At 32.3% G+C, this 25111-nt stretch overlaps 1 protein-coding gene across 1 annotated transcript; it reads left to right on the plus strand.

The window, feature by feature from the left end:
• Positions 1-13464: 13464 nt before the first annotated feature.
• On the plus strand, positions 13465-14988 carry LOC127073469 (uncharacterized). The gene is made up of 3 exons (XM_051014623.1): positions 13465-13738; positions 14327-14379; positions 14474-14988. The coding sequence occupies exons 1-3, from the start codon at positions 13610-13612 to the stop codon at positions 14817-14819; spliced, it is 528 nt and encodes a 175-aa protein (XP_050870580.1). The 5' UTR covers positions 13465-13609; the 3' UTR covers positions 14820-14988.
• Positions 14989-25111: the final 10123 nt, after the last annotated feature.

A 25111-nucleotide genomic window follows, 5' to 3' on the forward strand; every position in this document is an offset into this window, starting at 1 on the left:
GAAGATGAGGTTGAATGGAAGTTGCAGCACCAAGAATTGCTCAAATTGATGAAGAAATGAGTGAGATTCGGTTCAATATGCAATGGTGTGTTCTTGAGAAAAATCCAGAAAAAATGGAGAGAATTTTGATCTAGATCTGTGGAAAATGGATTCTGTTACGTTTTTGAGATGTTTAAGCTTTTATATGATAGCTTTAATCATGATTAACAAGCCCTTAATCCAAATTGCAATGTTAAGCAAATGTGCAATTTTTCCCAAATGGCCAAAAATGCCCTTTCTCTATAACAGTCCAAATTGCAGCCCAATTTTGGTTCCAACAAGTCCAAAATGTCCTATGCAATGTGTAGAAACAATTCCCACTTCAATTGGATAAGTATTCTTGAATTTCACCATGTGATGGAAAATGTCCAATTTATGCACTTTCATTCTTCAAGCCAAAACTCAAATTATGAGGCCTAGCCATGAAATGAGGATTCAAACACATTCCAAATGCCATTCCTGAGGTGTTACAAAAAGTCCCATCGCAAAATTCCAAATATTTTGACATTTGGACAATTTTGCCCCTGATCCAATTTAACAGTCCAGTTGAAAAGTGACTTTTTGCATTGGCCACTTTTGGAAAAATCCAATGATGCACCCTTGAATTACATGTCAAATGGAGTTTGTGCATATAAAGAACTTGCAATTTGGACAAACCATGTGGTAGTTATGGCCTCCTGATTACGGGTCTTTTCTGAAATTCACTGAGCCATATTTTGCAAACCACACCTTGGATTTTCAAGTTCTTGGACTTTTTGGAATGGTGAGAACAAGATCTTCAACTTTCATGTTGGACAAAATTCCATTTGAAGCTTGTATGATGAAGTTATTTTGAGGGGAAAAAGTTTCCATTTTGGGCAGCTGAAATTACAGGTCCACTTGCCATTTTGGGAAACTGTCTGCCTGAGCTCAATTCCTTCAACCTTGGTCTTTGAAATGCCAAATGAAGTTTATATAGACATGAATGAGACATATTCAACCAATTCCAATCCTCAAATCACTGATTAAATGTACAGTTGACCACAGTTGACCACAGTTGACTTTCTAGGGTTTCTGGTTGACTGAACAATGACTGGTGACTTCTGAGCATCCAATCTTTGGACAAACCACTTCAAAATGATCCTTGGACCATATGAGCTTGATAAATCCACCCTAGGGCCTTGTCCCAATGAAAATGGCACTCACTTGCTTGATTAACTGATTCTCCTGATCATTCTGACCTAATTGGTCAGCTGAGCTTGCACTCGGGCAAATGGACAATGCAATGTTATGCAGTGGACATTGTTAATGCTATGACCTAATATGAAATGAATGTATTCAATGGTAGGGTGCAAATTTGAGGTGCTACAAGAGGGGATAACATTTGCCTCATATTCATTCTTTTTATACCCGTTGAAGGGTTTCCTCACTCCAGTTTGGCTGCTGGAGCCACCTTGAATCTTTCCACTTTTTAGACCTTCTTCCACTTTTTCACCAACAATCACCATGTCCGAGAAACCTGTAGACACACTACTGACAGGTCTTTCATAGTACTGGGCTTGCAAAGTATCCATGAAGATGTCAATCAATTCACGATCCACTAGAGGTGGGTGAACTCTTACAACCAATTCTCTTCATCATTGTGCATATTCCTTAAAGGATTCATTTCCTTTATGGGACATATTCTGGAGTTGAGTGTGATTTGGAGCCATGTCGGTGTTGCATTTGTACTGCTTTAGAAATGAATTGGTTAGCTCAGCCCAAATACCTACATTGTTGTGTTCCAACTGCATATACCATTCTGCAAATGCTCTAGTCAGGTTGTCTTGAAAACAATGAATCATGAGTTTATCGTCCATGGCATATGCACCCATCTTTCTGTAATACATTTTCAAGTGGATATTTGGACAACTGAGGCCCTTGTACTTCACAAACTCTAGCATTTTAAATTTAGGGGGAATTACCATAGCAGGAACCAGACACATTTCCAAAGCACTCAAGTTGGTCGAATTATGCCCCTTCATGACTCTCATTTTTTCTTCCAAGACGGGACACATTTGTATAGCTTCAGAATCCTGAGTAGCAACATGATTGACCACTGGAGCAACCCTTTGATAATTCTGCATTTTGTACTCATTTTGGATCTCTTCATTAGTGCGAGGAGTGGGAATTTAACTGCCCTTGTGCGATAAATCCATCAGCAGCCCCAGAAGTATGTATAGGTTGAGGCACATGAGTTTCCTCCGGCGGAGGAGTGAAACCAGGAGGAATATCATAAATCACGGGATTGGGAATGGGAATCAAAGGTCCTGATTGGAGAGTAGGCCCTTGAACATGAGTTCCATTCCTTGCTACAGTGGAAACATGATCCTCCTCTTCCCTTCTAGCCAGAGTTTGTATAGTCTCAAAGATCTGATCGACTTTTCTTTTGACGGAGTTGATTTCCCCTCTGATCACAGATTTCTCTTCTTGAACTAGATCCATTATCCTTCTCGTGCTGGCGCAGGTAGCGTGTCGACATTGAGGAATCAACTTAAATTACTGGAGACGGGGGGCGATGAAAATGAGTTTTTTTTATATGCATGCATGCTAATGAAATGCGAATGCATAAATTTTTTGATATGCAAAATGCAATGTCAAGCCACATATGGATGCAATGGAATGTCATGTGCAGGTAACGACGTGAGGTAACAGTAGTAATAATAAAACAACCTAATCAGGTAGATCTCATATATCGGGGTAGTTCCAAGTTTTATGTACACATGAAACCCACTCACTAGGTTAGCTCATAAAGTTCATATAAAAGGGTTCCTAGAGTCATGAACCTTAATCAGAATTTTGTCATGCAATAAACGAACCGTTTTATGACAAACTCATGAAAAAGATCTACTTTAGGTGGGGTCTTTGCATTGATCATACAAGGTGTGATCCTTTGGGATCAATACTACACAACCACCATAGATGGAACAGGTTCTAAAAGGTCATTAGAGTCATTGATCTTAATCGATGTTCTGCCATGCAACAGATAAACCATTTTATGACGAACTTGACAAAAAAGATTTACTCTAAGTGGGATCTTCGTGTTAGTCATACAAAATGTGCTCCTTGAGGACTAACACTACACAACCACCTCCTAACTTATATTCATTCTCTTTTTTTTCAAAAGCTCAGGAAGAGAGCTTCACTCAAGTAACCAACTCCCAATACCCACACATAAATATATACATAGATATAGAAATGCGATAAAGCAAAAATAAAGGAAACATACAACCAAAGAAGAAACAAACAAATCTAACACAAAAAGAAAAAGTTAACCAAACTAGGGTGGACTCGCTTAGGAATCAGACATCAGCAGAGTCGTTAGCTGTCGTGACGCAAAAAATACCCAAGCATAAGGAACGGTCAAAATATAAACAAAACAGAGTCGCCATTGAAATTTATTTATTCTCGAAGGGGGAAAGGGAAAATATCGATAAAACCCACGAAAAACAAAAGAGAAATGATCGTCGCAACCAAATCGGGTTCAGAAGTCGGTTATGCAAGAGGAGGGTATTAACACCCCTCATATCCATTGTACTCAATGAGACCCATTTAGTTAGTTTCGTATTAGAGTGTTAGTGTGATATTGTTTGTGATCTTTTACTTATCAAGTGAGAAAAGAGAGAGAAAGAGAGGAACGATGTTTTTTATTAAAGGAGTGCCTGATAAGATTTCTCAATCCTGCTCCTACGTATCTCCAGGTGCTATGAAGAACTCAAAGCTACATAGTTCTACTAAATGAGAGCTACTGGGTTGATTGCTTTTAGAGAGTGATACTTAGATCGTATTTGAGTGGTTAAACATTTACTTGTTGCTCGCTCTTGGAGGCTGAACTCTTTGTTTGTTTTGCGTCGAAATGAATGTAGCATGCTCGTTTCTAAATATATTTTTGGGGTCGCACAAGTGCGAAAAACAAGTTTAATTGGTTAAGTTGCTTTTATCAAGAAGATTGATCTTTGCGGAAGGTGAGTAAACATTTGAGCAGAGGTGTGCACCAAGCGTGCATTTACTAGGGGTATGCATGGATGTAGTCCCATTGTCCCCTTATTCCAAGTTTGTTTAAGGTGTTTCAATTTTGAAAGACCAATAACTGTTTTGAATCCGGTGTGCTCCGAAAGCTCGACCATCAAGGGGTATGAATAGATGTGCATCTCTTGGTCCTTTGTCTTTCAAATTTTTTTACGAAAAAGTTTTTTGCATCAACGACTTGACGTTGGATCAAGTGTTGCATGTTTATTATAAAAAGAGTTTGGATGTGGCGGGGAAGATGCTCGACTTTGTATTCAATTTGGATTTGATTTGGAAAAAAGACTCGACGTTGGATTGAATGTTTGTTTTTGTTCTTTTTTTTGAAAAATGTTGATTTTAATCTTTGGTTAACAATCAACTAATGCAATAAAATAAATGATCGCGATAAGCTTATTTATACATTACGGGAATGTGAGTACAATTTATCGAATAAGGATACAATACAATAATTAATAATACAAGCTCAAAAAATAATTATAAATAAAAGAATCTCGTTCTAAGGAGGCCCAAGAGAAATCAAAATTTTGAACTACATAATTTAGCGTTATGTTAAGCAAACGTAAAGTGATTCATGTAGGAATCACCCTATTTGAGGCTAGTCAATAAAACTCTATGCGTTTAAGCAATTTCTGAAGTTAAATTAATTTTTTAACTCCGAAATTAGATCGCATCTGTGAAAAACCGAGCATACAGATAAGTCAATTTTTTTCTTTTTAACAACTAAAAGTAAATAATTTAATCAATATATAATAAACAACAATAAAAATAAACAATGATAATAGTAATAAATATTAGTAAATAATAGTAATCAGTAATGATAATTAATAATGATAATAATAGCTATAATAATAATTAACAATAATAATAGTTACCAATAATAACAATAACAATAATATTAATTAATAACAATAATAACAATAATATTAGTTAACAAAAATAATAAATAATAATAATTAAAAAATAATAACAATAAAAATAAAATAATAATAAATAATAATAGTTAAAAATAATAACAATAACAATAACAAAAATAATAATAATAAATAATAATTAATATCAATAAGAAATAATAATACTAATAATAGATTCTTGTTATGCAATAAATATACTAATAATAAGTGTTATGCAATAAATATACTAAAAAGAGATTAACTCACACTGTAAAAAATCTTTATACGTCAGTGTATATCAATTAAATTCTACTAATAATAATAGTAATTCAATAAATATAGTAATAATATAATAATAATAATAATAATAGTAGTAGATCATAATATAGTAATAATAATAAAAATAGTTATACTAGTAATATAGTATATATATATATATATATATATATATATATATATATATATATATATATATATATATATATATATATATATATATATATATATATATATATATATATATATATATATATATATATATATATATATATATATATATATATATATATATATATATATATATATAATAATATATATATAATAATGATAATTAAAATAATAATATATATATATATATATATATATATATATATATATATATATATATATATATATATATATATTAATATTATTCATATTATGATTCAGGCATCTGTGTAACAAAAGTTTGAACCTTTTCCATAAGTTATACAATGACTCAATTTTCTGCTGCTCAAAATTTATAATTTTTGCTCTTCGCTCGGAAAATTGAGTAGTGGTGAAGAATCTTTATAGGAAATTATCCTCCAACTCTTTCCATGTTTAAATTGTTCCATTTGGAAGGCAAAGTAATCAATCCTTAGCCCTTCCAATTAGTGAGAACCCCGAACAACCTCAACTTGACCTAGTCTTCAGTGACATCAGTTGGTTTGCACATCAAAGTTATTTCGTAGAAGTGCGTAAGATGCTCCCACGAGTCTCTAATCGCGTTCCCGTCTGACAAATTGTCTCTTAAACCTGAAAGCACACAATTCTTAATATCAAAGTTAGCAGGGTCTGCCGGTACAAACCGTCTCAAAACAAGTCATTCGTCGATTCTTTTACTATAATCCTCCATAGTTTGAAGTGGTACAACTGTCATGTTGATTTCCTCTTCAGAGTCAAAATAAATCAACGATTGATCTTCTACTTAGATCTTTAGAGCTATAGTTGCTTCTCTGACTGCTATCTTGATAGCACATGTGGTTCTTTCAATTTCTGGATCCAACAGTGTCAACACTGATCCTGAGTTGCGTATACACAAACATGAAATACCTTAATAGCACCATGATTAAAAATAAATTAAAACAAAAAATAAAATGTTGCACAAGCGTTGCCTCTTTGAAAAATCAACAGTCCCCCGCAACGACGCCCAAAACTTGATGACTTCTCCGCAAATGTATCGATAATGTCGTAGTAATAAAATATCTAATCCACATGGACTGTTATTTAATAAGATAAAAAGTATGCAATGCGTAGAAAATAGCAAATGGAGGGGGGGGGGGGTCAGATTTCAAAGCGAAAATAACAAAGAGTTTAGTTAAAATTATGAAAACGGTTATGTTGTATATAGAACTCTCAATTTCTCAATTGTTGATGTTTGATGTCTTACATGAATAATATCATCACTATAATTCCACGACGAATTAACAAAATCGCTATAACCAATTCCTTGTGATATAACACTAATCACTACTCGGAGCTGCCTATCCCTAGTCCACTAGCGTAAGCAGTATTATACGATGCAATATATCGTTAATTCACTAGCCACTACTCGGAGTTTCCTATTCCTAGTTAACCAGCATGAGCATGACAATTACCTCTAGGTCCAACACATAGACTAATGCTCAATATTCCTTATGTTCCAAAAAATCAAATTAAAAGAGTATCTCATGTAAAAAGCATTACGAACGAAAAACAATTGAATAAAATTATAGATTAAAGCATTCATGTAAAGTCAAATCAACATATTGCCCAACAATTTTGAAATAAGTTTATCATAACACAACCTAACCTAGAGGAATTTAGCTACTCATAATTCAAAATACAACACCAAAATCAATTGAAGAGAATAAAATATAAGATCTCTTGAAGTATTGGCCTCAAATGGCTCCAAATGCTCTCAAAAACCCCTTTTGATACTGTAAAATCGTGCTTTCTATGCCAAAATTTATAACCCTTGAGAAAGTTCAGAAAATCCTCTTTTATAGCCTTCAGAATGAACCATAACGCGTCAGAAAAGCCCAGAAAAAGGAGTCATCGCGTGCTGATGACCAACAACACACGCGTGATGCAACCTTTATCCCTTTACCGTGCACATGATTATTCAAGTGTCTATACACTTTTGCTCCAATTTTCACTAAGTTCAATTTCTTCACACTTATCTATTTTTTTCTCATTATTTGGTCTTTCTTATTCATTTTTTATCCCCTGTGACTTGTTTTTATCCGTTTCTTCAACCGATTTTATTCAATGACAATCTTTCATCAGAAATTAAGAGATAGGAGAAATGGTTTTGGATTCTCTGTAGTTGTTTTCCTTGCAACCCTGCAATTCCTCTCTCTCTCTCTCTCTCATCATTTCCCTTTATCTCATCCTCATCACTTATTTTGATTTTTAGTTTCTCTCTCCTCACATATGTAAAATCAATGTAAGTGTTGCATTTGTTCAACATGTGTTTCAAATTCATAAAGAGTAAAGAGATAAAAGGAGAGAAAAGGAGAAATAGATGATAAAATATGATATTTAAATGATTTATATAGACACCCCATTCCATTTTAGTCCATACTTATTATTTACTTATAAAAAAAAAGATAAACATAAAAGACACGTTATTGAGATCCAATAATAATAAGTTAAAAATATTATTGAATATTAATTTATTACTTGTATCTCCCTCCCTCTCTCATAAATAAAGACAAGTAAATAAAACATATTTAAATTAGTTTCGTTTGAGGATTTGAGTTTGAAATCTCTATAATGAGTTTCACAAATTTATCATATGCATCTCTCACCTATGGAGTAATCCAAACTTCTCATTCACATAAATGTTTATCATGATAAAAAATATAGCATTTTCCTTATTTTTTATTAATATCAATGCTAAGATTTATTTTATCTTTATCCCAATTTATAAATCTAAAAGGGTAAAAATTTCAAAATATACGTAAAGATTAATCTTAACATTCAAAGTCAAATGCAAATTTTTTCTCTCTCTAACCTCTCACATATTTTACGTTTTTCTAAAAAATATTATGCTCAAATTTTATAATCGATGAAGACAAATACATCAACAAAAGGATAAAAAGATAAAGTTAACAATGATCAACAGAGAAGAAAAAGATGAAGACAATGAACGATAAAGATGAAGCCAACAATTGATCATGACAGAGTGGTAAAGATCAACATTAATAAAAGTTAATATTGTCTTTATCTTTGATTTATCATCATTCATATTATATATCACTTAAAACCTCATAAAATATTATTCAAACTTAAACTAAAATGTTTTTGCCTTAAAAAGTTGTTTTAAAGTGTAAAAAGCTTATTTTAGTGCTGCCAGGAAAGTGATATTCGAATACCAACTTCTTGTATTTAAGTACCAGTGTCAATTTTTTTTAAATTGGAATGTTGCAAATTGGTACGGCTAGCACGATGTGGTATTTGAATACCATCTGAACTAGTGTGAATTTTCATCAAACAAAATCATTGTTTTGAATGAGAAAGCTTCATGAACCTTTTCCAAGATATGCAATCGTTTATAGAGGTTTATAAGTATGTATAATTGATGGTTTAACATAAAAATAAAATAACAACTTTTACATATTAAATTAGACATTTCAAAGATCATTTTCAAGAAGCATTCATTTTTAAAATGGTTTGAAATTTGTAAACTTTCATAAATCAGAAAAGTTTTAAAACTAAAATAGAATTTGAGCAATTATGTGATATACTTTAAACTGTAATATTTAGAATATAAAGTCTATAGTTCCAATATTGGATTTGAAATTCAATATCCTATTACATTCTTCGTTTCTCAATAAAAGTTTGAGTGTTTGTATATTCTATCATAGTGTGTTGGTGAAAAGTGTTTATAAATAGAAAGTGGTGTAGTTTCTAATGTATGTGAGGATCATCATAGTGTTTGGTGATTGTTGAAAAGATTCTTTGAGTCGTGGAGATTCAAAGTTACTAGAGGGTTTGACATATGTGTATATTTTAGAAGGTTGTAATGAGGTCCTTGTGAAGACTTGTAGACAAATTTAAATATAGTGGAAACTCCAATAAGGATTAGATGGACTAGATGTGCACTTGGTTTATAAGGGGATCTGGTATAACTCTTGTGTATTATTTATCTTTATTCCTTTAAAATTTTGTGCTTTACATTCATCTTAAAGTAGCAATCAACCACTTGTTTCTGGTAAAATTAAAATTTAAGAAACATTGCATAAAATCAAGAAAAGTACAATAATACTAATTCACCCCTCTTAGATTGTCTCTCATTGTTACATCTAGCATCAAAGCAATAATCATGTAACTTTCTCCTAGATTCGGGTTTAAATGGCTTCCGCAAAATCTTCTTTAGAAGAAAGTAACAACGTTAATAAACCACTATGTTTCGCTGGTGAGTATTGTGGGTTTTGGAAGATTAGAACACAAATGTTTCTAGAATCACAAGGGATAGAAGTGTGGAAAGCAGTAAAAAAATGGTCCATATATTCCTACTTTAGTCGTTAATGGTGTAAGTGAATCAAAACTTAAAGATACAGGGAATGATAAAGATAATAAGAAAGTTCTATATGATAAGAAAGAAAAAACATAATAACTTCCTTCTTAGGTATGGGCGAATTATTTAGGATGTCTGATTGTCAAATCGCTAAAGAAATATGGGAAACCTTGGAAGTCACACATGAAGGTGCGTAGGAAGTAAAATAATCTAGATAGACTAAACACACACACACATACACACACATACACACACATACACACATACACACACTCCATCTCTCTCTCTCTCTCTCTCTCTCTCTCGAATATGAGATATTTAGAATGCAATTGGGAGAAACGTTACTAGATTTGCAAAAGACGTTCACTCATTTGACAAACTATTTGATTGGTCTTGGAAAAATGTTAACCAAAAATGAATTAAAATTAAAGGTCCTTGGATCCTTAACAAGGGCATGACAACCAAAAGTGATAACAATTTGGAAAATTAAAGTCTATCTAAGATGACACCAATAACATTCTTCGAAAAATTGCAAGAATACAAATTGAAACTTGAAAGATTGGAGAAGCATGAAAAACATGAATATAATGTTAGATCCCTTTCATTAAAAACTAAAGCCAAAGATTACGAGGAATACGATTATGATAAAGAAGAATCTCAATCCGTTAGTGAAGAAGATGATGAAGATATAAAAGTACTTGCTAAGAAGTTTGAAAAATTCTTCAAAAAAGATAAAACAGTGAAAATTGGTAAAAGAAAGAAGTTTAATGAATAATTAACTTCAAGACAAAAGGTTACTTGCTTTGGATATGGAAAATAAGGACGTATCAAGAGTCATTGTCCTTTTCTTCAAAAGAAGAACAAACTCAGCAACGATAAGGATAAAAAGTTAAGACAATCATATATCGCTTGAGAAGACAATGATGTGAGTACAAATTTCGAAAAATAAAGAATAAGAACATCTATATTTCATGGTTTTACATCACTCCGATAATGATGACGAGGTTAGTGATTTTTACTCAAGTAATAAACCTTCTTATGATAAATTATAAGATGCTTTTAATGATTTGTATGATGAATGTCTAAAACTTTCTAGAGAGTGTGTTAAGCAAAAGACAATGATTTCATCTCTAGAAAGTAAATCTAATACCATGCAAGTAGAATTGGACAAAGTTAAAATAATTTAATCATGTAATGAATGTATATCCCTTAAAATAAATATTGTTGAATTAAATCAAGTGATATGCAAATATGAAAAATGCCAACTTGATTTGGATAATGTTCTACGTAATCAAAGACACGTTAATGATAAAAGTGGACTAAAAAATTATAAATTTGAAAATTCTAATCATATAAAAAAATCATCTTTGTCAAAATCTAGCAATGCTTGTAACAACATTCAATCTAGAAAAGCATGTCATAATGTACAACCTAGAAAGGCATATAACAAGAAATATTTCTATGATCATGAAGAGAAAATGACTACCATGATATATACTTATTTTTATTGCAATTATAAAGGTGATACCACTAATACATGTTATATTCGAAAGTTTGATATACCAAGTGGAAAATATGTTTGGGATGAGAAACAAACTAACCAAAAAGGATCCAAAGAATTTTGAATACTTAGAAAGAAATATTAATTTATTTGTACATGTGTAGTTGGAAATCATATGCTAACATTGTAATTAAAACGGGTTGTTATACCATTTAATATGGTAATGTAAGAGTTTATTATTGAAAATAAATTGAAAATTTTGAAACTTTTAATTTGCATTGGGAAGAAAAGTGAGTGTATGTAATTATATCTTTTTATCTAACAATTTATTCTATCATAATGTATCTTTACCTCATAAATTAGTTTTATTTTTTCCCTCTCCATTATATTTCCTTGGCTATTCAACTTTTTTTCTTTTTGATTATATCTAAAGGGGGAGAAAATGTAGGATTGATTTTATTCTTGTTTATGAAATTTTTAAAGAAAGAAAATCTTAAATTGCAAAAGAAAGGGGGAGATATACAAGATATATGAAGTTTCTAGTTGTCGCACAAATTGTAAGTTTCATAAATATTAAAGTAACTTATTGATGAACATGAAAATTTTAAAAGATATTTATCATCATAAAAAAAGAAGAGATTGTGAAGAAGAACCTCTCATTGACCTTGGTTAGTGTTTTCATGAAGACAAATACATCAATAGAAGAAAAAGAGAATGTCAACAATGATCAATAAAGAAGAAAAAGATGAAGACAATGAACGATAAAGATGAATACAATAATCGATCACGACAAAGTGAAAAAGAATCCATAAAAGTTAAAATTGTCTTTATCTTTGATATATAATCATTCATCTTATATATCACTTAAAAGCTCAGAAAATATTATTCAAACTTAAGATAAAATATTTTTAAAGTTAATGCATAAAAATCCATGGGAGTCTAGGCTTAAAAAGTTGTTTTCAAGTGTAAAAAGCTTATTTTGATGCTGCCATGAAAGTGATATTCAAATACTAACTTCTTGTATTCGAATACCAGTGTCATTTTTTCTTGAAAAATTGGAACATTGCAAACTGGTATTTGGATACCAGGTTGTAGTATTCAAATATCAACTATACCAATGTGCTTTTTCATCAAACAAAATCGTTGTTTTGAACATCAAAGCTTCATTGACCATTTTCAAAGTTATGCAATCATTCATAGATGTTTCTAAATGTGTATATGTTTTACATAGAAAATGAAATAACAACTTTTACATATTCATTCACACAATTCAAAGATAATTTTCAAGAAACATTTTTTTCTTTCAAAATGGTTTGAAACTTATAAATTTTCATAAATCAGAAAAGTTTCAAAACTAAAAAAAAGAGCAATTATGTGTTATACTTTGAATTGTGATATTGAGAATATAAAGTCTATAATTCCAATATTGAATTTGACATTCAATAGCCTACTACATTCTTCATTTTTCAATAAAAGTTTAAGTGATTATATCTTTCATCATAATGTATTGGTGAAAGGTGTTTGTAAATTGAAAGTGGTATACTTTCTAATTTATGTGAGGACCATCATATTGTTTTGTGATTGTTGAAAATATTCTTTGAGTCAGGGAGATTCAAAATCCATCATATGATTTGGTGTTTGTGTGTGTTTTAGAAAGTTGTAAAGAAGTCTTGGTGAAGACATGTACAAAGATCTAAACATAGTGGAAAATCCTCTAAGGAGTAGAGAGATTATATGTACCATTGATTGATAAGAGAAACCAATATAATTCTTGTGTATTCTTTATCTTTACTCCTTTAAAATTCAAGACTTTACATTCATCTTAAAGTAGAATTCAACAACTTATTTATGATAAAATAAAGTTAAGAAATATCATATAAAATCAAGAAAAATCCAACGATACTAATTCACCTCCCTCTTAAATTGTCTCTCATAGATACGATCAAAACTTATAATTTTTAAAATTTACACAATTATTTAAAATCTACAAGCTCATATTATAGAGTTGAAATGTATTCTTTAAAATTTACATGTTGAAATTTTAAAAGATAACTATATTTTGAATTTGAAAAACAAAAAATAAAAGAAGAGGAGTGTGAGAGATGTAAAGAAAAAAAAGTACAAGAAAACCGGCCCATTTAGGTCCTATTAAGAGTTTTAGATATGTTTCACAAATACAAACACAATCTACTATACACCCAAAGATAGTGACGTGGAAGCAAACAATTTGCTGATGCAACATCAATTTGAATCATAAAAACCCTAACGGGACCAAACTCCACTTCCCGCACACACACTCTCTCGAACTCTCTCGGTAGCAGCAACACTATGTCGGCAACGGAGCTTCCACTTCTCGCTTCTGAAAACACCGCCGTGTTTCTATCCTCGGTTGCTGAAGCTTTGGTTCTTCAAACTGTCATTGCTACCGGCAAATCCCTCGCTTACCTTCTCATTGCGGTATACTTCTTCTCTCACTATTTCAGTTCTTTATTTCTATGCTTAGGTCAGGGTTTATGGCTGAAGCAATTTCTGATGCATTGGTGTTGTCAAATAATGTCTATAGTGGTTTCTACAGCGCTAATCGTTATTCTTAGGCGATAAATTGTTTGAAAACCCTGGATGTATCCCTCTGTAAGGGTATGTCTAAATTGTTTCATACCAATGATTTACTAGAACATGTGTTGAGAAGGATTCCATCAAGATGTTTTTGGCCAAGTTTAGGAGATTTTTGTTGAATAGGGTTCTTGTTAGATTGTTTGTGTTTGAATTGGCCAAGTTTAGGAGATTTTCTTTATGCTCAATTGGCATTTTCTTTTTCTCTTGTTACTTATTGCTGTGAAGTGTGATAGTTTTAGTTGGGATTGCTACTGTTATAAACTCTATTATGAAATGTTTTTTTTTTGCATCTCTGCTTGAGGTTGTACACTCACATATAATCAAACTGCAATATGAAACTCAGTTTATGAACGTCTGCTAGTGCTTTGTGTATTCAATACGCATTGCATTCCTTGAATGATATTGTTTTTTTTTCTTCTGTTCTTGCAGACTGGATCTCTTCTTACAGATGTCAGTAATTTGATATCACCAATGGATGGAAGGTAGAAATAAGCATGTTAACCGTATTCAAATGATTTATGGTTGTTTTACGTTTGGAAAATCCAAATGTCCTGACTTGTTTTTAATCTTGATTAGGTTTCCTTTAGACCAGCTGTACAAGGGAAACCATACTTGTGAAGAGAACAAAGATGGAAGTGAAACAGAGGATGATGACGACGATGACGATGACGATGATGTGAATGACGAGGATGATGATGACGATGATGAGGACTTCTCTGGTGATGAAGAGGACGATGAAGCCGACCCTGAGGATGATCCTGTGCCTAACGGTGCAGGAGGAAGTGACGACGATGATGATGATGAGGATGGAGATGATGATGATGGTGACGACGAGGATGATGAAGACGAGGATGAAGACGAAGAAGAGGATGAAGATGAAGAAGTGGCGGCTCTTCAACCACCTTCTAAGAAGAAGAAATAAGTGTTATATTAGTAGGTAAATTGTTTTCTTCCTGCCTGTTGAGCACTTTTTATTTTGTAGCGACGTGTAGTTATTGGGATGCTGTGACATATCATCTATCTTGCCTATGGCCAACATTAAGATTTACAAACACCATCGTTAATATATTATGATGTATCCCTTGTTATTATTATTGGTGTTGCTTGTTGTGATTTATATGATTTTTATTGTTGCCGAGCATTCAAATTTGATGTTAATCCGATACACCTTTTCTCATTAGAGTTTTGAGATTGGCCTTTTTAAGATAGAATTGAAATTACATCTATCATATGATATAAAACGGAGAAAGTTGGAGTTAAGAACAGTTTTAACCGTCTGTGTTTTCATATTATATAAGTGGGACATGGTAACAAAGTTCAAAGTCTTTTTTCTGCTTGATCACTGTATTCATGATTTGTAATACCTGAAACATGATTAATTGAATAATCACTACAAACATCATTACATTGAAGTTTTGAAACAACAAACATTTGAGATTTACCAAGCCCAAATGTCTGATTTATTCTAATCTCCAAATTGTTGGTTTATGTTTACAAGAAAGAATGTTCACTAATTTCGTTTTATTATATGGAAAGCAACAATTCTATCAATAAATTGCTGTGACAAGATTGTATTATAGTTTTAGATGAACTTTGTTACTCCTGGTCCAAAATTGCGTGTTCAGTTGTCGAAGCTTGAAAAAAGGCTGAAAGCTATATGTTTGCAACGGAGATTTGGATGTGTGGAGAAGATTTGTTAAAACAACAATTATATGAACTGATAATAGCAACGGTGGGTTGTAATAACAATGAATTTTACCTACAAAATCTTAAAATGTTGAAGTGTTTTGTGTAAGTCACCACTAGCTTGAAAAAGGGAGATAAACAATGTATCCAAAACTCTTGAAAGCTGCCACTCATATAATTGAAGCCAGTGAAATATCAGCTACCTAGTAATAAGATGTCTCTGGCAAAATTTGCATTAATATAAAATGCAGCATTTGTCTTGGTCTCATGATTCATGCTAGTATTGTCTGGCCAGGGACCATTTCACTCACTGCTTGTACCGTATTCTCAATTGTTTAGACAAGATCCTAATATTTAGGATCATGAATGCCTTGGACTTATTCATGTTAGTTGGGCATGTTGGTTGATATTGTGAACAATCTTGTGAGAAAACAAAGTACTACGAATTAGACACAGAAATGTCTACTCGAAAGACCATTGTTCATTAATGTGTTATCGATTTCACATTCCCTCATTATTCTATGAAGTACTTTGGTTTTGTAAAAAATACCAAAGTTAAATTAACCCTTTAAAACTTAAATTATAAAATTTGGAGCGTATTTTTTTTAAATGGTTGGATTCTAGAATTAGAAAGAAAAGCGGTATGTGATATCTAATTTTTGATGTGTTTTAACTTTTATTTATAAATAGACATGCTTATTGTTTGTGTGAAAATTAAACACCTTTTATATTGAGGTAACATGGTGTTTAGATCGCATTAAAGATAACATTGTAGAGAGATGCTATCTCTTCTTTCTAGGAAACTTTCCCCCAAATCTTTAGGATTTGATAGTGGCCTTCTCCCGCTTTTATGGTGACTTTCATCTTCTATCTTTATGGTGACTATCTATCCTATAAAGTGTAGTATCTCTTTTTTTTCGACCTCACTCATATTTCTATTAAAGTTAAATCACTCATCGGAGATCCTCGCTTTCCACCGCAAACCATTGTCAAACTGTCCGTCTCTCTCTCTTGACGCCGCCATTGCCGGAGCCACCACCACTAAGAGATGGAAATTTTTATTAAGGTTGTTTTTAGCATCTCAAGCTTAACAATGGTAGATGTACCACTATTCATTGAATCTGCTCCAACACCTTTGATGTTTGTAACTTTTCGCCCTCCCCCAAAGCCTCCATGAATCCTCTACAAGTTGCAGTTTATTACTCTCTCAAATCTATCTATTTTGGCTTTAGTGATGTCTATGTTTTGCTTTTGTCTTTTGGAGTATAAATATGCACTCCAGGTGTTTGATAAAAAACCTTCAAAGAGTTTTGTGTCTTGAGAACACTATCTCTAGTCATCAATTAACCTTTGAATATTTGATAAAAGTAGACAATCTCGAGACTAAAGTTAATCGAAATATACATACACAAGTCAAAGAAATCATCCTTAATTGAATTTGAAAAAAAAACAATGAATTCACATTCATATAGTGATTGTTTCACATTCATATACTGTCACTATTGGTGTTCTTAAGAGAGTGGATGAATGAATGATATGCAGTTGTTTCTGGATTGACTGTGTCTTCTTAGCTTTTGATCAAATTATGTTTAATGACTTCTATGTCTATGTAATTTTTTTTTAGAGATGCTTGTCTATGTAATTTTTATTTTGTGTCTTCTTAGCTTGTGATCAAATTATGTTTAATGTCTTTTCTGTGTCTATGTAATTTTTATTTTTAGAAATGCTTGTCTATGTAATTTTTATTTTTAGAGATATTATTAGACTATGAATGAGATGTGTCCTATGTCTTAGGTCTCTTGTTCTTTGTAATTTCTATTAGTTTATCAAATAATAGAATGATGTTTACTATAAAAAAATGTGGAGTTTAGATACTCTTCAAGTGTCTAGTATCTTTATTATCTTTTAACATATTTTTTATAATTATATTATATATATGAAAAGATATTTTAATATAGTTATTTATTTTATCTAATTTGAACATGTTAAACTAAATAAACAACTGGACATAGATATTTTATTAAATTAAATCAAATTTAATAATATTATTACATACCAAACACTAACAATACATCGACAATAGGTATGGTAACGGAGCGGAGGCGAGTTTAAGCATTACATATTCTGCTCTGTCTTTCTATATCAGCTCCGCTCCCTCTCCGTCCCTGCCTCCCTCTTTAGCCGGGGATAAAAATGGCTACCCACCCCCGCCCCCAATAGAGAAGGGTTTCTCCGTCCTGTCCCACCCGTCAAAATTGATTTTTTTTAAATACATATATTTTTATAATAATAAATATTAATAATTAAATTAAATATTTAATCATTTTAATGATAATAATAATAAATAATAATAATAATAATACTTAGTCTTTTTTATTTAATTTATATTTTTAAAAAATAAAATAATAATTCTAATAAATTTTCTATCTTAAGATTAAGAAAAGTAAACGGGTAGTAAAATTATTAAAATAAAGATGATAAACTAAATTTAATAGGTCGGGTGGGGTGAGGGTATGGGTGTGCATCAGACGGTTATGGGTGGGTTCGGGACCAAAATCGTCAATCCGAATGAATCCATGGGTGAAAAAACACAATTTAGTTTCGTTCGTTGATGTTTAGGGTTCCGCCGATTGTCGACTTGAACGGTTTTCGGTTTCATCGGATGGGTTAATGCGGATTTGAATCAATCAAATATAACTTTTGCAAATAAAAATTCCAGAAATTCAAACACAAGGTTAAAGAATAACATTGAATGAAATCAAAATTACCCAAAAAAATTCCTTCAACATAAATTTTTGAAGAACCAAATAGTCTTTCTTTTTTATGGTTTACTAATAAGTGATAAAGTAAAAATAGAATAGAAAGTAAAACGAGGTAGATGAACATCTTAGGAATAAGTAGATCTAATACAAGATAGATCTAATGCAAAGATTAGATCTGAAGCAAAATAAATTTAAACACGCCTAGTCCAATTAACCATGAACCAAACTAAAGATTGATGGAGGCAACCGAATTTCTAATATAATTTGAGAGGTATTTTGTGTAATTTTAGAGAGGCAATAAATGAAAGAATGAAACTATATCAAGATGAAAATTCGAGAAATATTTTTACTGAGAGAAAATGTGAGACTTAATGATTTTAGAGAGAGAATCGTGTAAGTATAAATGAACTTAGGTGAGAGTGAAAACCTTTTGTTAAACAACTGTCATATGATAAAAATAATAGAGAAATGTGTCTCTTTCAAGTGAGTCTGGGTTTCGATGGATTTGAACTGGACCACTGAATCCACCCACGTGTAACCATGCATGCCCATAACCCTTACACGTGTAAATCAAAAACCGACTCATACCCACCCATTGTCTTAATTTTTCTTTCGGGATTATCAGATTGGGTCAGTCTGGTTCATCTTGTCCACCCCTAGGTGAGGGTGGATGTAGGGTGGTACTAGCATCTTCACCCGCGTAATTAAAAATGTGATTTTTTCCGCCCCTAGTTAAATCAGGTTTTTTTCGTTATATTTGGGGTGGGGGCGGCTGGGCTCGGGCGCATGCATATTTTTTTTTGTCATGGCTACTTAAACATAAATTAAAAATAAATAATATCATAAAAAGACAAACAATTTCCTTCATATGGTTCAACCATAAATGCTTAGATTTCATCAAATGTTATTGCATAAATCAAGCTAATAAATAGTTTGAACATATTCAATCAAGACAATGTCTGATTCGATTTATTCTTTGGTACTGTATTGGGCTAAATATTGAGAACATGATTCTCACTTTACTATCATTTTCAAGTTACATGATGGTGAAGCAAACACTTTCATCATTGCCGATTGACAAATGATGATAATCAACACTGATCATCCTTCTTGTGTCGTGGTGGTTAAGACGGAGGTTTAGTTGGTCCTTCAGACCAGTCAATGTAACATTGACATTGATCCTAAAAAAATAGAGACAATTTCTCTTATTATGGTAAATTGCAAATAAGTTAGAGTTTATTCTGATGAGTATGAATACGACTTCATTGCTTTTCTATTGTGAACTACAATTGAACCAAACATATCATTTTATACAAGTTTTTGTACATTATAGCCCATAACAATTATCAATGCAATCTAGACCACACAATAAAAATCCTTTGATTTACACGTTTCAGATTATACAATACAAACATGCAAACCTTCAGTATGTGTTTTTATTATAGAACTCAAATATGCAAAATACCTTCTTGACATGTGTTCAAATTATAGAATCTGAACCCGTGTTTTAAAGAAAAATACATGTTTTTGTTGATATTCAAACCTTTATATTACATAAACATAAACAATAATCATAACATGACATTAAATAAAAATGTTATTAAAAAATACTCAAAACAATATCGAACATAACATGCCAATAAGAGTATATAATAGATAACATAATGTACAAATACATAATACCATATGACCCTAGACAAAATACTTCATAATGAGTAGCACATTAACTAGTCCCTTTCCTCATCAACCTCTTCATCCTTAAGTAGTTCTTAGCTTACCTCAAATTTGATGGACAACAACGTAAACTAAATTACACTCCTTTAAGACCCCATTAGATAATAGCCCATATGTCAAGTCTCTAATACATGCATTTGCAGAGACTAAACTATATGCATTGACGTTCTCCTATGCCTCCTTTACAAGTGTCCCCCTTGGTAGTACCAACAATTACCCTTCAAGTGTGAGAATCAAGTAGATATGTGATATCTGAATATACCACCTTATGCATCTATACTTAGTCCCCCAACCTTGTAGGATTCAAACACATTGCCCTTCTACAGGAAATACATTGTTCAGGTACTCAACATAAATTCGATAAATATGCTATCATGTAATCATAAGTCCAATAAAAATGCTTGTATGTATGTGAATAACTTGTACATGAATATGTTACTTAATGCAATGTCATATATACTGCAAACTGCTTTGTCGTAAATTTGAGTATTTTGGTCACAATGTCGTTAGAGGAACTCGTAGCTAGGTGTCTCTCAAACTCATGTTTAAGGAAGCTAAATTATGCATGACATTTTGGTCGTTACAACTTCCCACATAACCTATGTTGGGTTTGATCAGATCATCTCAACCATCCTATCCACAATTTTAGTTTTGGTTAATGTGCTTTGGTCAAGTAAATAACCCTGAATGGACAAATGTAGAATATAAGACACATTGTCCAGTGTCACATTAATCTTCTTAATCGGAAGACAGAAGTTGCTCGTCTCCTTGTTCCACGTCGCTAAAAAGTTTATCAACAGGCTTTTATTCGACTATGTTGAAACCTGTTGTGGGAAAGTCTCTCTCTCTCTCTCTCTCTCTCTCTCTCTCTCTCTCTCTCTCTCTCTCTCTCTCTCTCTCTCTCTCTCTCTTCTCTCTCTCTCTCTCTCTCTCTCTCTCTCTCCCTCTCTTCTCTCTCTCTCTCTCTCTCTCTCTCTCTCTCTCTCTTCTCTCTCTCTCTCTCTCTCTCTCCTCTCTCTTCTCCTCTCTCTCTCTCTCTCGCTCTCTCTCTCCTCTCTCTCTCTTCTCTCTCTCTCTCTCTTCTCTCTCTTTCCTCTCTCCTCTCTTCTCTCTCTCTCTCTCCTCTCTCTCCTCTCTCTCTCTCTCTCTCTCTCTCTCTCTCTCTCTCTCTCTCTATCTCTATCTCTCTCCTCTCGCTCTCTCTATCTCTCTCTCGCTCTCTCTCTCTCTCTCTCTCTCTCTCTCTCTCTCTCTCTCTCTCTCTCTCTCTCTCTCTCTCTCTCTCTCTCTCTCTCTCTCTCTCTCTCTCTCTCTCTCTCTCTCTCTCTCTCTCTCTCTCTCTCTCTCTCTCTCTGAGTCTTTATTTATGCATATAAGTGTGACTTCATAATTTTCTTTTAAAAAAGTTGAATAAATCAGAAGAAATATAAAACAAGAAAAGAAATACATTGTAAATCAATTTAAATGGAAATATGTACCATACCTTTCTCTCCTAGATGTATATGGCCATACACTTCTTGTAAAGTGCGAATATCGAGGTGTCGTATAGGCCTATAAAATATGCCTCATCCTAAACCTTATGCCCATTCACCTCAGATTCTTGAGGTTAAGGTTATGGCTCATATGGTTCAATTTTAATTAATTGACTAAGAGGCAATGGTTGAGTCATTGTTCCTCTTAATGCATTTTCTCAACATATTATTCCTATTTAATATTAAAAATTGACAACTTTGACAGTAAAAAACCAACAGGAATGCAATAAATGCAATGCAATAATTTTATACACTTTTTATAAATTGATTGCTTTCTTTTATTATTATTTTTTGTGTGCATCATGAAGTGAACTTTTGTATAAAAATGTTACAACTTTATTTAAATACTTTACAACTTTTATATAAATATTTTATTTTCCTAACCGTTGCCATTGAGTATGATAAATTTTAAGAAATATAAATGTTGAAACATATTTATACAAAACTTCATCTCATGATTTCATGAGTGCAAACAAAAAGTTTTAAGAAAATAAAATAGTTAATTAGTAAAATTTATGTCGGCGTTGGCATATATTGTTGTCTAATCATTGTCTTTTGTTTTGGCAACAATTTTCTTCTTATCAACAACGCTTCTTGGACGTTGCCTAAAGCTATAAATGTTGTAATGATATGTTTTGAAATGATACTTGCAAAACAAGATGCCTCCGAAAGAATTCTCCTAGACATGGTCAAACTGGAGTCTTTAAAAGGTCGCTAAAATATAAGTGTTTGCATATATCACTCTCATAGTTCATCGATCCACATAATTACTAGTTCATCCCCTCTCTTCAAGAGTCATTCATCTCTATGCAACTCCATTCAACGAGCTTAGATCACTTTGCATTTGTTTTGGGTCAACCAGAGGACAATGGTGCAAACAACCTATGTGATTTTCCAAAGCAACATGATTGACAAAAACTCTATGGCTCTTTATTATTGAATGATATATTACACATTTGAAGGGTCCTATGTATAGCCTTATGATTTGCATGACTTAACCTAGTATGCCAAAATAATATTTTACTTACAGGAAAGAAAGTAGTATTAGCCCTATGTGATATTTTATTTAATAAAATTGTAGTATGAGCATTTGGAAGTAAAGATTTTGACTTATGACACAAGGTATGTCTTGAAGGTTTAAATAGCATATTATTGAAGCAATATATGCCATTCTAATCAAGGAACCCTCGAAGTAGCACATGATTAGATGTCTGAGATTTAACAAAGCATTAGTTAGGATGAAATTCAAAATATGCATGATTATCCTTGTAAAATTTTGAAACAGATATGCGATTCTGAGTAATGTTAGGCACATGCAGCAAATCAGTTAGTTTGAGCAAAAAGTTTGACACTATATTTAAATGAAAAAGAGTTTGGCCAATTGTCTTAACATCAGTATGGCCATTACCTACCACTACTTTGTTTGTCCCTTCATACGATTTAATGCATTGTAAGTTCAAAGGACTAAAAGTAATATGGTGAGATGCATTTGAGTATGGAAACCATGCTTGTGACTTTAGTCCTGATGGAATTTGCATTTGGTATTGATATTCTAAGTATGTTGTAGTTGATGCAGTCGTGGCCTCTTAATTCTTAGTTGCATCTTGAGTGGAGCTTGTGTTGTTTGATGAAAGAGGCTTGTCCTTGTAGTTTGGGTGGCACATCTTCAAAATACTCATCAAAGTTGTGCCAACACTCAATTGCATAATGACCATATTTATTGCATAATTGACATGTAGGGAGATTTCCTAGTATGCAAGTTTGACGCCCCCGTTCTCTACCACGAGAAGACATGCCTCGACCAAGAAAGTATTGATGTGTGTTACCAGAGCTTATGTTATTTCCAATACACATGTGTTCTACTACTTGAGCCACATCAGTTGTAGTACTTGAGGATGATAGTTCTTGACAATACTTGTCAAGATGAGCTTCTTGCACGTACAAGAGACCTTCAACATCATACATGTCCTTTAGTTCAGATTTTCCATACACCATCATAATGAATGGATTGTATTCTTCCGGTAGGCCTTATAGGATTACATCAACTTGATCATGTTCAGAGTTTGGATGTCCAACTGCCATAAGCAAATCTGTAATAGCTCGAACACATAACACATACTTTGAAATAGATCTTGATCCATTCTTGCATGTTTTTAGTTATGAACAAAGTTGGTGCAAACAAGCTTTCATATTAGACTTGAAATGCTTGTGTACCTTATACCAAACTTCATATGCATGCTCGCACGATAAATCTCTTGGGAAAATGGATTTGGAAATCGTGGAACAAGGTCATGTAAATAATGTTTGGTCTTACACGATCCAAGACTCATAATTTTCTAAAACAATGATTGCAATTCGATCTTATTTCGTCTTGAACATGAGAGGTTTAACACCCCATTTTATTTAAATTATTTAATTAATTGGTTAGGTGATTTATCAGCTAGTTAAATGAATTTTATATGCAATTGATGATTTGGTATATTTATATGGTAGTAGAGAGTTAGTAGAAATAGAATTAATTATTTAGTTAATTGAGTAGATAATTAAAATAATGAGGATTATTATTGAATTGAATATGAAATAGAGAAAATAGTAAGAGTTGGGGTGAGAATTAGAAATAATAGAAATAAATAACTAAGGAGGAGAAAGATAAAAGGAGTTGGGGCAAGGTAGAATTAATAAGAGATTAAATTAGGTGTTTAAAATAAGAAGAGCTTAAGGAGCCTAATATTTTTCAGTACGTAGAAAAGAGAAAGTTGAGAGAAAAAGAAAGAGTTTTGGGAAGAAGAAGTTAGAGCTTGAAGAAACCATTGTTACTTGCTTAAAATTTGAGGTAGGGGGAGAGGTTACTCTAAATATGGTGCTAGTTGCATGGTAGGGGAGGGGAAAGACCTTAATTCCCATTAGGGTTTCTCTCTTTTTTCTTTATTGTTGGATATTTGTTGAGATGAATGAAATTGGTATGATAATATGATGTAATTGATGTAAATGTTATGATTTTTGTGTGCTAATTTTAACACGAATTTTTTGTTCCTCTGTTTGTGAATATCGATTGAGTATGTGTTCATATGAGTGATATGATTTTGATGAAAATACATGATTTTGTTGATGTCAAACCGTGTTATATTATGAGTTTGCTATTTTAATAATTGGATAAATGTTGTGTGTTGAATTCTTTGATCGAGGCTTTTTACGTAATTGAAATCAGATGTTCGGAAAGCCTCTAAACGTCAAAAATAGACAATTTTTCGTGCCTGTAACCGATTACAAATTAAGCGTAACCGGTTACCACTGTTTGCGATGGAAAATTGTAAAATTGAAAATGGCGTATCTGAAGTTTCGTAGCTTCATTTGACGCGCGGTTTGAAGATTGGAAAGTTAACGCCTAGTGCTATCTCATGGTGATGCCTTCAGAGTCTGAATGTACCATTAAGGATGTGAATATACTATTTTACTTAAGATGCAATGTTAGTGGCTGCGTTTCTAGCTAATGAGTTGAG

Source organism: Lathyrus oleraceus, chromosome 4 (assembly GCF_024323335.1).
Source record: "Lathyrus oleraceus cultivar Zhongwan6 chromosome 4, CAAS_Psat_ZW6_1.0, whole genome shotgun sequence".
NCBI lineage: Eukaryota > Viridiplantae > Streptophyta > Magnoliopsida > Fabales > Fabaceae > Lathyrus > Lathyrus oleraceus.

What these genes read in the sequence shown, in the direction of transcription:
- LOC127073469 (XM_051014623.1), top strand. Translation starts at nt 13,610, where the DNA reads ATGTCGGCAACGGAGCTTCCACTTCTCGCTTCTGAAAACACCGCCGTG. An exon ending in TCGCTTACCTTCTCATTGCG is followed by an intron (nt 13,739 to 14,326) that starts GTATACTTCTTC and finishes CTGTTCTTGCAG; the next exon opens with ACTGGATCTCTTCTTACAGA. An exon ending in ATATCACCAATGGATGGAAG is followed by an intron (nt 14,380 to 14,473) that starts GTAGAAATAAGC and finishes AATCTTGATTAG; the next exon opens with GTTTCCTTTAGACCAGCTGT.